This window comes from Urocampus carinirostris, chromosome 3, assembly GCF_059441175.1.
Source record: "Urocampus carinirostris isolate Australia breed hairy pipefish chromosome 3, RoL_Ucar_1.0, whole genome shotgun sequence".
Classification (NCBI taxonomy): Eukaryota; Metazoa; Chordata; class Actinopteri; order Syngnathiformes; family Syngnathidae; genus Urocampus; species Urocampus carinirostris.
Window position 1 is genome coordinate 6,242,008 of NC_142351.1, and position 16,790 is coordinate 6,258,797.

Below are 16,790 nucleotides of genomic sequence, written 5' to 3' on the forward strand. Positions count from 1 at the left end.
TCTTTCTTCTGTCAGGACCAGAACGGAAACAGGACCCACTCGTGTAGCGTTTCTCACGAGTTTTATTAGAAGAAAGGGAAAGGGTTGCGCCCACGATCCGGGGATTAATGGACGCGGGAAGCAGGTCGCTCTGAACGCGGAAGTGGCACTTCCGTGGCGAGCGATGGCGGTGTCGGGAGCGGAATAAACAGGTCAGTAGCCGGGATAGAAGAGCAAAAACGTGTTCGGGATCAGAAACAAGTCGAAAGCGAGGAGAGTAGACGTGGTCGAGTTTAAAAACGGATCGTTATTCGAGACGGTAGAACCGAAGTGGTCGAGATCAAAACAGGTCGTAATTCGGGACGGGAGAGCAGACGTGGTCAAGATCAAATTGTAGCGGGAGACAAACAGGGGTAAAAAACGGGACAGGCGAAAAAGGGCTTGCCGTGTAAAAGCAGAGATTCCCAGACGGACCGACAAGAGGGGACTGACAGGACAGAGTTTAAATACTGACAGGGAGCCAATCTGTCAACAAGCTGCAGCTGGCGCGCCATGGGCGGGGTCAATTGGACGCCATGGCAACACGAGTTTTATTAGAAGAAAGGGAAAGGGTTGCGCCCACGATCCGGGGATTGCTGGTCGCGGAAAGCAGGTCGCGGGAAGCAGGTCGCTCTGGGCGCGAAAATGGCACTTCCGTGGCGAGCGATGGCGGTGTCGGGAGCGGAAAAAACAGGTCAGTAGCCGGGATAGAAGAGCAAAAACGTGTTCGGGATCAGAACCAAGTCGAAAGCGAGGAGAGTAGACGTGGTCGAGTTTTAAAATGGATCGTTATTCGGGACGGGAGAACAGACGTGGTCGAGATCAAAACAGGTCGTAATTCGGGACGTGAGAGCAGACGTGGTCAAGATCAAAACAAATTGTAGCGGGAGACAAACAGGAGTAAAAAACGGGACAGGCGAAAAAGGGCTTGCCGTGTAAAAGCAAAGATTCACAGACGGACTGACAAGAGGGGACTGACAGGACAGAGTTTAAATACTGACAGGGAGCCAATCTGTCAACAAGCTGCAGCTGGTGCCACACGGGTGGACCAATTGGGCGCCATGGCAACCGTGTCACGTTTCCATAATGAAACGTGAAATAATTGATGCACGGGTGAAGAAGTGGAAAGACTGTTTTACCTTGAAGGATTTTATACTTTTGACGATTAAAGATTTTATACGATTGAATACAAGTTACATTTAGTGAGTGGAATGAAGATTCTCACCGAGTAGGCTTAAGTTCAATGACAGGTCACGCTGATCCGAATGCGGAATGTTTTATCTAGTTCTGTTGATAACTCTGACGCAAGACGGCAGGCATTGTTTGGAGAAGTTGTTTTGAGTTTTTCCCGATGTTGCGACGCTCTTCTCCGAGATAGAGGAGCCCACGTGGGGGCTTTCCTGGCACGCCCATGGGAGGAGCCGGCACACCAGCTTGCGGAAAAACGCGGGCCGCGAGTAGAAAGCGAGAGAACGAGAGAGAAAAGGCTCCCCAGAGACTCAGATGACACTAATTCGGCTAATTTGATGGATTTCACTTAGTTAAATTGTTTAAGAAATGAAATCTGCCCCCGTGTGGAAATGCCGGTCTCTCTAATATAATATTCTTAACAACCTGTCAGAGTCAATTGCAAATCAGTATTTCTGGCACTGTGAGTAAAATATTCATGTCATCTGTACCACCGGTGGTTGAGTGATAAATTGTCAGTGCTCTCACTGACACTACTCGGGTTTGATTCCCATTCCAAGCAATATTTTGTGATATATACAGGGTTGGGTAGGGTTACTTTAACTGGATTACTTTCAATGACTTTTGGATTACTCCGATACCAAATATGCTAATAAAAGACGAAAGAAACTAAATATGAATACAATTACTAAATTTTGTGCAGGCTTGGGGAGTAACGGAACACATGGAACGGCAAAAATGATGTTGGCAAGCTGTTTGGATTTATTTTCATTTTGTTTCTGTCGCATTTGATGTTCGTTTTGCCGGCTATCAAAGAGATCAAAGCCAGGAGGGAAAGCTTACCACGTGTTGTGAGTCATCATTTGATTCATATTTCGTTTCTTTTGTCTTTTATTAGCATATTTGGTATTAGAGTAATCCAAAAGTAATTGAAATTAATCCAGTTTGGCCGGACGTTGCATATTGTGCTAAAATGCTAATTCCCCTTATAGGGATCAAAGCCAGCAGAGAAGCTTACCACGTGTTGTGAGTCACAATTTGATTCATATTTAGTTTCTTTTGTTTTTTATTAGCATATTTGGTATTGGAGTAATCCAAAAGTCAATGAAATTAATCCAGTTTTTACGTTGCATATTGTGCTAAAATGCTAATTCCCCTTATAGGGATCAAAGCCAGCAGAGAAGCTTACCACATGTTGTGAGTCACAATTTGATTCATATTTAGTTTCTTTTGTCTTTTATTAGCATATTTGGTATTAGAGTCATCCAAAAGTAATTGAAATTAATCCAGTTTTGCCGGACGTTGCATATTGTGCTAAAATGCTAATTCCCCTTATCGGGATCAAAGCCAGCAGAGAAGCTTACCACATGTTGTGAGTCACAATTTGATTCGTATTTAGTTTCTTTTGTCTTTTATTAGCATATTTGGTATTAGAGTCATCCAAAAGTAATTGAAATTAATCCAGTTTTGCCGGACGTTGCATATTGTGCTAAAATGCTAATTCCCCTTATAGGGATCAAAGCCAGCAGAGAAGCTTACCACATGTTGTGAGTCACAATTTGATTCATATTTAGTTTTTTTTGGTCTTATTAGCATATTTGGTATTAGAGTCATCCAAAAGTAATTGAAATTAATACAGTTTTGCCGGACGTTGCATATTGTGCTAAAATGCTAATTCCCCTTATAGGGATCAAAGCCAGCAGAGAAGCTTACCACATGTTGTGAGTCACAATTTGATTCATATTTAGTTTCTTTTGTCTTTTATTAGCATATTTGGTATCGTAGTCATCCAAAAGTAATCCAGTAAAAGTAACCCTACCCAACCCTGGATATATAGAACCCAAAGATTACACAGAGTAGCTTTGACTGAAGTCTCAATTTCATGCACCTTATAGTCAAATTTTTATCGGGTTCGCCTTAAAGTGCGGAAACAACAGAAATTCAGATGAAAGTTTTGACACACGGCATCAAACAATGCTAGTTATTCACATTGTTTATCAAAATTGTACCTCAGTTATTCTCCGGACATTTTTTTTTTTGTGACTCCTAAAAAAAAAAAGTGCCAAAATGTCCACGCTAATGCTACATACAGACAAACACTGTCATAGTTTTGAACACTCAGCTAAAACACTGGTGACGACCATGGACTCGGGTCAAGGTCTGATGTCTGAGAAGCTGGTGTAGGTCTCGCTGCAGCTGGAAGAAGAAGTGCTGAGGTTTCCGGAGACGCTGTCATCTGAGGGACACATATGTTTTTTTTTTACAACTTTAAAAAAAAAGGAGATTAAACAAATGAAGTTGATTGTCCACTAGGGCTGGAATTAATGTTCCCTGGAATTTTCCTTCCGGGTCTGAGCGTTCACACAAAGTCGGTGAGCGACGCTTGAAACGACAGTGAGCCACCATAATCCCAAGTGTGGCAACTAATCCATTATCAAACATGTCCAAGATCGCTTAATTTGCGCGTTTGCTTCTTAAGGGGGGGTTTGGATTTTGCGGGGGCTGGTTAATTGCATTTTCTGTCTGCATTTCCCGTTCTGTTTTGCTCTGTCCTGTTTTGTTTGAGTCGGAAGAAACCTGTGTTTGCACGTTTTTAGTTAAAGCCTGTTTGTTCTGTCTTGTCCCTGAGTTTTGGACGACTTTTATTTTGTTAAATCAAAGTTCTGATCGTTTTCCCTTCCTGCCTCCTTCCTCCGTTCTGGTCCGGTCTCCCTCGTGACACTATTTATTGACTTTTTTCCCTACATTTCTTTCTTTTCTTTTTTCCTGGCCTTTTTCTAAATTTTTCCTTTTTTTTTTCTCTTCCTTTTGTTTCTTTTTTTCTCAGCTTTTCACTCCTTTTTCATTTTGGTATTTTTTTCTTTTTTGTTCTATTCCCCCCTTCCTTTAAGTCACAGGTGTCAAACTGGCGGCCCGTGGGCCAGATCAGGCCCGCTAAGGGGTTGAATCCGGCCCGCGAGACAACACTCAGAGAAGCGCAAGATAAAAACAAGCTGCAGGTTGAAATATGTCAATTTGATGTTGCTAAAGAATGGTGCTTCTCACAAAGACACTGCACTTGTATTTATTTCTCTCTCTCTCTCTCTCTCTCTCTCTCTCTCTCTCTCTCTCTCTCTCTCTCTCTCTCTCTCTCTCTCTCTCTCTCTCTCTCTCTCTCTCTCTCTCTCTCTCTCTCTCTCTCTCTCTCTCTCTCTTTCCACTCCTTTTCTCCCACTCTCTGTCTCTTTCACTCTGTGTCTCTCTTTTTCTCTTCCTTTGTTGCTCTTTGTCTCTTTCTCTCTCTGTCTTTTTAACTTATTTTGCTCTAATTTCCTTTTTTCCTTTTCTCTTTCCCTCTTCCTACCCTTTGCGCTTTCTTTTCTCTCCTTCTGTCTTTCTATTTCTCTTTAGATTTCTTTCTTCCTCTCCCTTTCTTTCCCCCTCTCTCATGACTTCTCTTTTTATCTCTTTTGTTTCGCAGGCTCTCCCCCTCTCTCTCTCTGTCTTTATCCCCCCTCTTTCTCTTATTTCTTTATCTCTCTTTTTCTTTCTCTTTATTCAACTAGTCCGGCCCCCAACAGAATGTTTGTTCTATCGTGTGGCCCCAGAGTTAAAATGAGTTTGACACCCCTGCTTTAAGTCATTTTGTGCATCATTTTTACATCATATTTGGTCATGTTGGGATGAAAGAAGCAAAAACAACCCGAAGAGCCGTTTAGGACCCGAAAGAGCCGGTTCCTTTTAGTGAGCCGAGCCGAAGAAGCCGGTTCTCGACAAACTCTACTAACTTTACTCAACTTCGTTCGACTTCAAAATACCGCATTTAGAACACAGCGTCAGGGGAACCCGTGTATTTTGACCTTCATGCACTGTAACTTTAACTTAAGTCGCTTCTTAATAAGTAATTTTGAGCCCTGATTTTTGTGCGCTGGCTCGATTTTCTCGTGCGCTGAGAATGTGTGAGCAGTGCGCAATTGCGCACGCGCGCAGCTTAGAGGGAACACTCCTAGGAAAGAGTCCATGAACTATCATAACACCGTTAATTCTTATTAAAAAAAAAATCATAGGTCGAGAAATTTGTACTTCTTTTACGTAGTGGAATCCCTACCTAGAGGTCGCCGCCATGTTTGTCTGGCATCTGGCTGCTACTCTGTGCTCCGTGGCACTGGTTTTCGTTTGCGTTAGATAACAGTGCCATCTGCTGGTCAAATATTAAAACATTTTTGAATATCGTTGAGTATTTTTGTTACAGACCACTGTTCTTCTGCTACTTTAATTCCGTTAAATTAAATATGTACTTTTATTTGTACCTATTTTTCTTAGAATAGAATAGAATATACCTTTATTGTCATTGTTACGACATAGGTTGAATATATTGTGACAACAAAATTGGATGTGGCACTCCAGGTCCACATTTTACAGTGAGGATAAGGAAAACAAAGAGATAAAGGAACAAAGAAGATGTTTTAACTGTCTTTGTTGATGGGCTTTGTTTTCCTCCGGAGGGGGGGTGTAGGGACAGACAGAGATGGCCGGATCCAACTAGATGTTTGATCTTACTGTACACACGGTCCAGTGTTTTTTCCTTAATGGCTCAGTCCACGTATTGAATGCATTTGGGAAGTACAGTCCTTAAGCATGCCCGATTAAAGTCGCCGGCGACGATAAAAGCTCCGTCGGGGTGAGCGAGCTGCTGTTTATTGATAGCAGCGGGCAGGAGATTTAGCGCTATGCTAACGTTAGCATCCGGTGGAACGTAAACACAAACCACAATGACCACAGTTAGCTCTCTCGGTAGATAGATGGGTCTGCACGATACTGCGAGAAACTCTATATCGAGTGAGCAGTGTGTGTCAATGATTCTGCTGTTATTGCAGCGCATAGTCCCCCACCCCTGTTTTTACCGGAGTCTCTGTCTCGTTCGTGCCGGTGAATCAACTTTATGCTAATTGTGAGAACAAAAAATTCTTAGACAATTCGATAAAACTGAACCCAACCTGAGCTGCTGAGTGACTGAGACGACTTGGACTCGGAGATTAGCGATAGCAGATTAGCATGTGCCATCCAACATTCCTTGCTGCTGCGGAGGTTCCTCACAAACCTGCCCAGAAACAGGTTTACCGTCAACCTCCAAAGAGAAGAAGACATCTGCAAACATAACAAAAACGTACCACTGGCCTTCTTCTCCCTCTCTGATGATCTCCACCACATCTCCAGTTTTGACTGACAGCTCCTGAGGTCCCGCCTTCTCGGAGTCTGCCACCACCGTGTACTTCCCGGGGTTCTAAACACAAAGCGTGACATGATATTGCTTCTGCGCTTCCTACAATTAGAAACACAAGCAGGGAATGATCCTTTTGAGATCGGGATTCTGGTTTTTGGACTAATTCAAATGATCTGTGAACATAACTGGAACAGGGGAATTATTTGGAGTCACGGACCACATTGGGTAAAACCTGGAGACCTACCAAGTTTTTTCATTCATAAATAAATATAGTGGAGAAGATAAGTACCGTATTTTCCGCACTATAGGGCGCACCGGGTTATAGGGCGCACCCCCAAAAAATGGTTTTTGGTCCTATATCTTCCATAGATAAGGCGCACCGGATTATAAGGCGCTACAATGGGAAAGTGGACAAAACAGTCAGATAGTTCAGTCCAACTGATTACCCCCTTAACATTCCCAAAGCTTGCAAAGAAGCAAATACGTGTCGTAGACACGTGCGGATGCGGTGTCCGTATGATGTCACTCAAATGCATCGTTCCATCATTTGGAAGGTTAAAGTCTTGGGATTCAAGAAATGCCAACCATTCCTTAGTTTCTATTTTCTTTTTCGCTCGCAACTTTACCGTGCATATGACAATAAACACTTGGAATTGAGTTGAATTCGCTCAACTCATCACAGCAACATCAAGATCGTTCTAAAACAAGATACCGGGAAAATATAAAGCCGCATGGCTCACCTAAGTTCTCACGTTCAATAATGATACGCAACCATGGTCTTCTTATAACCGTGAGTGTAGTAAATCCAGGAGAGTCAAATATTTACAAATACAGACTAATAAAACATGTTTCCTTATGGCGTCGTTTAGCAAGCTTGCTATTCAGTCATCTTTTTCGGCCAATTGCAGGGTTTGTTTCGGCCCTCCAGCCAATCCGAGGCTCCGAATAACTTCAGCCAATAGCGATCGATTTGACTGATGATTGAAACATCTTTTTCGACCGATTGCAGGGTTTGTTTCGGCCCTCTAGCCAATCCGAGGCTCCGAATAACTTCAGCCAATAGCGATCGATTTGACGGATGATTGACACATCTTTTTCGGCCAATTGCAGGGTTTGTTTCGGCCCTCCAGCCAATCCGAGGCTCCGAATAACTTCAGCCAATAGCGATCGATTTGACTGATGATTGAAACATCTTTTTCGACCGATTGCAGGGTTTGTTTCGGCCCTCTAGCCAATCCGAGGCTCCGAATAACTTCAGCCAATAGCGATCGATTTGACGGATGATTGACACATCTTTTTCGGCCAATTGCAGGGTTTGTTTCGGCCCTCTAGCCTATCCGAGGCTCCGAATAACTTTAGCCAAAAGCGATCGATTCAAATGATGATTGACACATTGGTGAGCCAATGAAACGCCGGTATATAAATCCCAGCATACACCGCGGACTACTCCACGTTCGGGGGAAAATCGAGTCGGCGGCTGTTGCGTAAGTTGCGAGACCTTGTGATTTAATATTGATCCATATATAAGGCGCACTGTATTATAAGGCGCATGGTCAGCTTTTGAAAAAAAATAAGACTTTTAGGTGCGCCTTATAGTGCGGAAAATACGGTATTTAAACATGTCAAGACCAGGGCAGGAAACGGGGAGCAGAACCCAATCGCGTAACGTTAGTCACAGTGGATTGGGGAGAAGAAAAATGAGCGCACACTCAATCCGGGAATCGATGGTTGCGGAAGTAGATTGCTCGGTACGAGGAAGTGGTCAAGATCAAACAGCTCAGAGCGAGAACAAAACAGGAGCAAAAACGAAGATTCACAGGGCTTGGCAAAACAAGAGCAAAAAACAGGCAAAGCAGGGATTCACAGGGCTTGGTGTAACGAAACGGAAAAAATGGAGCGCGCACACACATTCCGGAGATCGCTGGTCGTGGGGTGTAGGTTGCTCAGACGCGGAAGTGGGACTTCCGTGGCGAGCGATGTCGGTGTCGGGAACGGAAAAAAACGGGGTGGAAGATCAAAAACGTGGTCAATATCAGAAAATGGGTCGTTATTCGGGACGGGAGAACAGACGTGGTCGAGATCAAAACAGGTCGGAATTCGGGACGGGAGAGCAGACGTGGTCTGGCTCAAAACAGATCGTAACAGGAGACTAACAGGAAAAAAAACAGGACAGGCAAAAAAAAGGGCTTGCCATGAAAAAAACGGAGATTCGCAGACTGACCGACAGGGAGCCAATCGTGGACCGTGGACCAATTGGGCGCCATGGCAACCGTGACAGAACACCCTGCTAATTTAGATTTTTCTCCCACTTAGAAATCATGGAGGGGTCTGAAACCTTCATCGTAGGTGCATGTCCACTGTGAGAGAGCTAAACTAAAAAGAAAAATCCAAAAATCACAATGCATGATTTTTAACAATTTATTTGTGTGATATAGCTGCAAATAAGTATTTGAACACCTGAGAAAATGAATGTTAATATTTGGTACAGTAGCCTTTGTTTGCTATTACAGAGGTCAAACGTTTCCTGTAGTCTTTTACCAGCTTTGCACACACTGCAGGAGGGATCTTGGCCCATTCCTCCACACAGATCTTCTCTAGATCAGTCAGGTTTCTGGGCTGTCGCTGAGAAACACGGAGTTTGAGATCCCTCCGAAGATTTTCGATTGGGTTCAGGTCTGAAGACTGTTTGGGCCATGCTAGAACCTAGGTATGCTTCTTATGGAGCCACTCCTTGGTTTTCTTAGCTGTGTGCTTCGGGTCCTTGTGGTGTTGGAAGACCCAGCCACGACCCATCTTCAATGCTCTGACTAAGGGAAGGATGTTGTTCCCCAAAATCTCACAATGCACAGCCCCCAGTCATCCTCTCTTTAATGCAGTGCACTTGTCCTGTCCCATGAGGAGAAAAACACCCTCAACGCATGATGCTACCACCTCCATACTTCACAGTAGGGATGGTTTTATCAGGATTGTACTCTTCATTCTTCTTCCTCCAAACATGCTTAGTGGAATTATGACTAAAAAGTTCCATTTTGGTCTCATCTGACCACAAAACTTCTCTGTATCATCCAAATGATCCTATGCAAACTTAAGACGGACCTTGACATGTGCTGGTTTAAGCAGGGAAACCTTTTGTGCCACGCATGATTTCAAATCATGACGTCTTAGTGTATTACCTACAGTTACCTTGGAAACGGTGGTCCCAGCTCCTTTCAGGTCATTGACCAACTCCTGTTGTGTAGTTCCGGGCTGATTTCTCACAGTTCTCGGAATCATTGAGACCCCACGAGGTGATATCTTGCATGGGGCTTCACTCCGATTGAGATTGACCGTCATGTTTAGCTTCTTTCATTTTCTAACGATTGCTCCTATAGTGTACCTTTTTTCACCAAGCTGCTTGGGAATCACTCCATAGCCCTTTCCAGCCTTGTGGAGGTGTACAATTCTGTCTCTGGTGTCTTTGGACAGCTTTTTGGTCTTCGCCATGTTACAAGTTCAAGTCTTACTGACTGTGTGGGGTGGACAAGTGTCTTTATGCAGTTAAGGACCTCAAACAGGTTCCTCTGATTCAGGATGATACATGGAGAGTAGGCGGACTTCTAATGGGCGGACTAACAGGTCTTTCAGGGTCATAATTCTAGATGATACACAGGTGTTCAAATACTTATTTGCAGCTGTATCACACATAAACATTGTTAAAAAATCATGCATCGTGATTTCTGAAATTTTTCTTTTTAGTTTAGCTCTCTCACAGTGGACATGCACTTACGGTAAAAATGTCAAACCCCTCCATGATTTCTAAGTGGGATGGATGAGTTCTGTCCCAAAAATGACTTTGGGTTTAGAATCTAATTTGATGGTTACTTATTCGGCCAGCAGGTGGTGCTCGTGATTTCCGAATAGGGTCCCTGGCGCCCCTCCCTCCACAGTAAAGGCTTTCTATTCCTTTTGTTGACTCCATTGTGCTTTTTCGACCGATGGAGAGGAATCAAGATGACCGGAAAGGGTTTACATGAACGAGTATTCCATCGAAGAAAGGACTAACCCAACAGTTTTAGTTGGACTGTTTGTAGTCCAAAAAAGGGGAAGACTGTCAGGACCAGGACGGAGACAGGACCCACTCGCGTAACGTTTCTCACAGTTTTATTGGTAAGAAGGGAATGGAGCGCACACACATTCCGGAGATCGCTGGTCTTGGGGAGTAGGTTGCTCAGACGCGGGAGTGGGACTTCCGTGGCGAGCGATGGCGGTGTCGGAAACGAAAAAAACGGGTCAGTAGCCGGGAGGAAGAGCAAAAATGTGGTCAATATCAGAAAATGGGTCGTTATTCGGGACGGGAGAACAGACGTGGTCGAGATCAAAACAGGTCGGAATCCGGGACGGGAGAGCAGACGTGGTCTGGCTCAAAACAGATCATAACAGAAGACTAACAGGAGCAAAAAAAACAGGACAGGCGAAAAAAGGGCTTGCCGTGTAAAATACGGAGATTCGCAGACGGACCGACAAAATGGGACTGACTGGACAGAGTTCAAATACTGACAGGGAGCCAATCTGTCAACAAGCTCCTGCTGGTGCCATCCGAGCGGGGCCAATTGGGCGCCATGGCAACCGTGACCCACAGGCGGGGCCAATTGGGCACCATGGCAACCGTGACAAAGACACTGATTACTGAGTGTATTCATATCTTCTCAAAAAACACGAATAATCTGATTTTAAATCTAACCATTCCCTGAAAATAAACGTTCTAAAATTGCATTTCTCACCAGCTTTGGTCCTGGGTCTTCTTCAGTGTCAGAGTTCAATGGCTCTTCACCACTGGAGTATCCATCATTTTCCTCAGAGGCATCCACCGAGAGCGACGCTTTGGTCCAACCTGTGAGAAGAAGGTATTAGCAACCATGGAGTAGAAGTGGATCAAAAAAAAAAAAGGAATCGGAAAGAAGGGATGGAACGGCTGGACTTGTGAAGAGCATCTGATGGAAACCAACAGTATGCTTCTGGAAATGAAAGCCCAAAATTTGATCCATGCTGCCAGATTTTACAGAGCAAATTCAAACGGACAAATCACAATAATGGCTGCTCTGTACCTCACTACTTGCTTTATAGACAGGGTTGGGTAGGATTACTTTAACTTGATTACTTTCAATGACTTTTGGATTACTCCAATACCAAATATGCTAATAAAAGACGTTGTCTCTCTCTCTCTCATTTTCTATTTATCAATTTTCTTTCTCACCCTCACTCTATCTTCCTCTGCCGTTTTCTATTTTTCTCTCAGTCCTTTTTCTCTTTGGTTATTTCCTTTTTTTTCGTATTTTTTCCCCTGTCATTCTCACTCCCTTTCGTTTTCTGTCTGTTTCTCATGCTCTCTCTCTCTCTCTCTCTTTTCCACCTCTTTTCTCTCTCTCTGTCTCTCTCTATACCCCTTTTCTCTCTCTCTGTCTCTCTTTATCTCTTTTCCACACCTTTTATATCTCTCTGTCTCTCTCTCTTTCTCTCTCTCTCCCGTTTTCTATTTATCACATTTCTTTCTCACCCTCACTCTATCTTCCTCTGCTGCTTTTCTATTTTTCTCTATGTCATTTTTCTCTTTGGTTATTTCCTTTCTTTTTGTACTTTTCCCCTGTCATTCTCACTCTCTTTCTTTTTCTGCCCGTTTCTCATGCTCACTCTTTTCCTCTCTCTTTCTGTCTTTTTTTTCTCTCATTCTGATTTTTCTCTCTCTCTTTCTCTTTTTATCTCTATTTTTATTTATGTATCTTTCTTTTTCTGTCTCTTTCTCTCTCCTCCCCCCTCTTTCTATTGTGCTTTCTCTATTTTCTCACTCTTTCTCCCTTTTTATGTCTCTCTTACTTTCTCCCTCTTACTCTGTCTCCATTTTCTCTTTCTTTTCATCTCTCTCTTCACTGCTCTCTCTTTATTTCTTTTTTCTCTAAAACCTACTAGTCCGGCCCCCGTGAGTTTTTCTTTTCTAGTATGTGGCCCCCAGCGCAAATTAGTTTGACACCCCTGGACTAGAGCATGGGTCGGGAAGGTATGGGTCGCGGGCCAGACACGGCTCTTTTCATGAGTACTTCTGGTTCAAAGATTAAAATACAGCATGAGTAATCTTCTCTGCGACTTTTCAATTTTAGTATATGCGAAGCAACATAGAAAGCCCTTCGTTCGGTCTAAAATATATAGTGCAAATAGATCTTGTATTAGCCGAACGCCTTCAAAAGGAAGCTCCTTAAACAATCCACGTTCCCTGCTAAAACACAGTTCATAATGAAAACCAACAGAACAAACTGTTAACGCCCCAAAATGCCAGCCAAACACGCAGGGCAAATTGATTAGGTGAGCGGTGTAGGAGTAGGCGGATCTCTCCCCTAAATACATCCGTATCCTTCTCATTTGCAATATTTGGTGACATTCTTATAAAAGAACTCTGCTTGCACCTAATTTTCAAACATTATTCGCAAAAAAAATGATGGTCAAAATGACCTTCAACAATTTTCAGTAACTGTGTCAGAGAGAGAGCGGTATATTTGTAGATATGGGACACAGGCTATGGCATTATTATTATTTCATAGATTTGATGAGAACATGTTCTCAAGAATTAGCCTTTGTCTCAAGAGCGGGTTTGGTGGTTTTGTTGGATTGTTCTTGAAATTTAGGGTTTAGCTTTCAAAAAAAAAAAAAAAAGGATGTATGTTTTTTGCTTTCATAGGTCTTTGAGTCTAAAATGTCAGTCCTTCCAGTTACATTTTAAGAATATTACTAGAACGGGTTTTTTTCCCATCACTGGAACATTGCTAAATTTCGTCCCATGCTGTCCCAGTCCAATTCGGAGATTATAATTCACGCGTTTGTTACTTCTCGTCTCGATTACTGTAATGCACTACTCTCCGGTCTCCCGGAGTCCAAAATCAAGAGTCTTCGGCTAATACAAAATGCTGCGGGGAGGCTTTTAACTAAGACGAGAACGTTTGATCACATGACCCCGATTTGAGCTAACCTGCATTGGCTCCCTGTTAACTTAAGATGTGATTTTAAGGTTCTGTTGGTGTTATACCAAATCATGCATGGACTTGCTCCCTCATATCTTTCAGATTTCATTTCCCCCTATGTTTCGGTCTGAAGCCTTCGCTCTGAAAATGCTGGTCTACTCGTGATCCCAAGAGCCAAGAAGAAATCAGCAGGTTTGAGAGTTTTCTCCAATCTGGGCCCTGGTACTGTTGAATGCTCTGCCCTTTGAGATTTAATCAGTGACTTCAGTGGAGCTGATACAATCTAGGCTTAAAACATATCAAAACAGGTCGGAATCCGGGACGGGAGAGCAGACGTGGTCTGGCTCAAAACAGATCGTAACAGGAGACTAACAGGAGCAAAGAAACAGGACAGGCGAAAAAAGGGCTTGCCGTGCAAAAAAACGGAGATTCGCAGACGGACCGACAAAAGAGGACTGACTGGACAGAGTTCATAAACATAAAAAACATATTTTATAGCTTATGAATGACCTATATTTCATGTTAATGAGTTCACTGTTTTGCAATATCCATTTCAACCTGGTCATCCTGGAAAGGGGATGACCTCATTAGCAGCCCCTTCTCCAGGTTTCTTCATTTTCCTCATGGTAAGGTTTTTGAGTTTTTCCTTGCCCTCATGTAGGTTTTAGATCAGGGGATGGTGTTTAGATAGTCTGTACAGCCCTATGAGACTTCTTGTGATTAAGGTCTACACAAACAGGACTTGAACTGACCCCTGGACTAGAGTCATATAATAATAATAATAATAATAATAATTTCCTTGTATTGTCATTCTGTGTAACAATGTACACAGAACGAAATGTCGATTGCACCTGACCCGTTGTAGCGAGCCGATGCAGCCGCAGCCAACAGAGGGCGCCGCCGACCACTTTTTAAGTCTTAGGAATGACTCGGCCGGGGCGCGAACCACCGACCTCCCAGTCTCAAAGCGGGCGCCTTACCATCTAGGCTACTGAGCTGGTCATTGGTCCATTTGACTTTGCTCAGACTGGAGTGAGGGGATGGACAAGGACAAAAACTGAAAGATCATTAGGCGGAGGAAAAACGGACAAATGGGTGAAAAAAGGTCCACTGTTGGAGCAATCATTAGAAAAACACTGAAGACATGAGGACAACGATGACCATGTTGACGATCTGTGGAGTATCAATTGCATGGAAACATTTGGTTTTTTCTTCCAATAGCTTTGTCATTCATGATTGGATACATAGAAAAGGGGTCCCCAACCGCTGGACCGTGGACCGGAATTGGGCCCAGGGTTATTTCAGACAGGGCCACAGAGAAAAAAAAAATCAGTTTGGAATTGTTTTTATTTCTTTACTACTAACGATTATTTTCATTATCGATGAATCTGTAGATGATCTTTTTCGATTGGTCGTTGAATCGGGTTTCTTTAAGACATTTTTAATATCTTCCTCTGAAGTTTTGGATGGATGGAAAGATAGTACAGAATATTTGATGATATAAGAGAATATAAAAATCCATGTGTTTGTCAATTGATTTGACAATAAACAAAAATACAAACAATATATTTGAGACCTTTATTGATTAAGGGCCAAACAAATAAATTGGACTTGACTTGCACAAGCGATTCCTGTTTATTATAATTGTCTCATCTCATCTCATTAACTGCACCGCTTATCCTCAGTAGGGTCGCGGGGGTGCTGGAGCCCATCCCAGCAATCATCGGGCAGTGGGCAGGGGACACCCTGAACTGGTCGCCAGCCAATCGCAGGGCACACAGGGACAGACAACTCGCTCGCTCATTCACACCTAGGGACAATTTGGACCGGCCATTTTAACCTGTCATGCATGTTTTTGGAATGTGGGAGGAAACCGGAGTGCCCGGAGGAAACCCACGCAAGCACGGGGAGAACATACAAACTCCGCACAGGAAGTCCGGTAGCTGGATTTGAACCCACACAGGAGGTTCCCAAGACCTTAGAACTGTGCCGCACACGCGCTAACAACTGCGCCGCCGTGCTGCCCCTATTATAATTGTAAATATTATTATTATATAAAAGAGGCAGCACGGCGGTGCAGTGGTTAGCGCTTGTGCGGCACAGTTCATGTCGTGGGTTCAAATCCAGCTCCAGACTTCATGTGCGGAGTTTGTATGTTCTCCCCGTGCATGCGTGGGTTTCCTCCGGGCACTCCGGTTTCCTCCCACATTCCAAAAACATGCATTTCAGGTGAATTGGCCGGTCCAAAATTGTCCCTAGGTGTGAATGAGCGAGTGAGTTGTCTGAGATCGAACCGCCTGTGTGGAGTTTGCATGTTCTCCCCGTGCTTGCGTGGGTTTCCTCCGGGCACTCCGGTTTCCTCCCACGTTCCAAAAACATGCATTTCAGGTGAATTGGCCGGTCCAAAATTGTCCCTAGGTGTGAATGAGCGAATGAGTTGTCTGTCCCTGTGTGCCCTGCGATTGGCTGGCAACCAGTTCAGGGTGTCCCCTGCCCACTGCCCGGAGATGGCTGGGATGGGCTCCAGCGCCCCCGCGACCCTAATGAGGATAAGCGGTACGGCTAATGAGATGAGATTATTATATAAAAGTACTTTGGCCAGGCCAGGCCGTGAAAATATTGTCAGACATCATTTCCGATCCGTGGTCCAAAAAATGTTGGAGACCCCCAATATAGATGAATCTGATAATAACGACACAATGCATGACAGCAATGTTCCCTCTAAGCTGCGATTGCGCACTGCCCCCACATTCTCAGCGCACAAGAAAATCGAGCCAGCGCACAAAAATCAGGGCTCGAAATTGCAAATTAAGAAGCGAATTAAGTCAAAGTTACAGTGCATGAAGGTCAAAATACACGGGTTCCTCTGACGCTGTTTTCTAAATGCGGTATTAGGAAGTCAATGTCGAAGTTGAAAAGTAAAGTCAATAGAGTTATTGGAGAACCGTCTTCTTCGGCTCGGCTCAATTCGGAAAAAACACTGGACTATGTGTAATGTAACATCAAACATTCTGGTTGTATCCAGCAACTCTGTTTGACCCTCACCCCCCCCGGAGGAAAACAAAGCCAACTTACAACAAAGTCAGTTAGTTCTTTGTTCCTTTATCTCTTTGTTTCCTTATCCTCACTGTAAATGTGGAACTGGAGTCGTCCAATTTCGTTGTCACAGCATATCCCATGTTGTAACAATGACAATAAAGGCATATTATATTCTATTCTATTCTTAAGAGAACGGGCTCTTTCGGCTCCCAAACGGCTCTTCAGGTTGTTTTTGCTTATTTATTCCCTACACGCCCAAATATAATGTAAAATTGTGCACAAAATGACTTAAAGGAAGGGGGGGGAAATGGAACAAAAGTTAAAAAAATACCAAAATGAAAAAGGAGTCAAAAGCT

The 16,790-nt window shown here is 43.6% G+C and overlaps 1 protein-coding gene across 6 annotated transcripts in view; it reads right to left on the reverse strand.

Moving 5' to 3' along the window:
- Positions 1-2,798: 2,798 nt before the first annotated feature.
- The window catches only part of mcf2la (mcf.2 cell line derived transforming sequence-like a), a 126,646-nt gene continuing 112,654 nt past the window's right edge, over positions 2,799-16,790 (reverse strand). For all 6 annotated transcript variants that reach the window (XM_088330492.1, XM_088330493.1, XM_088330491.1 and 3 more), the window contains 4 exons: positions 11,170-11,279; positions 6,357-6,469; positions 6,183-6,286; positions 2,799-3,442 (listed from right to left, as the gene is read on the reverse strand). In XM_088330492.1, the coding sequence (XP_088186618.1) occupies positions 3,360-3,442; positions 6,183-6,286; positions 6,357-6,469; positions 11,170-11,279 (410 nt within the window). In that variant the 3' untranslated portion in view covers positions 2,799-3,359. The remainder of the gene's footprint in view (positions 3,443-6,182; positions 6,287-6,356; positions 6,470-11,169; positions 11,280-16,790) is intronic.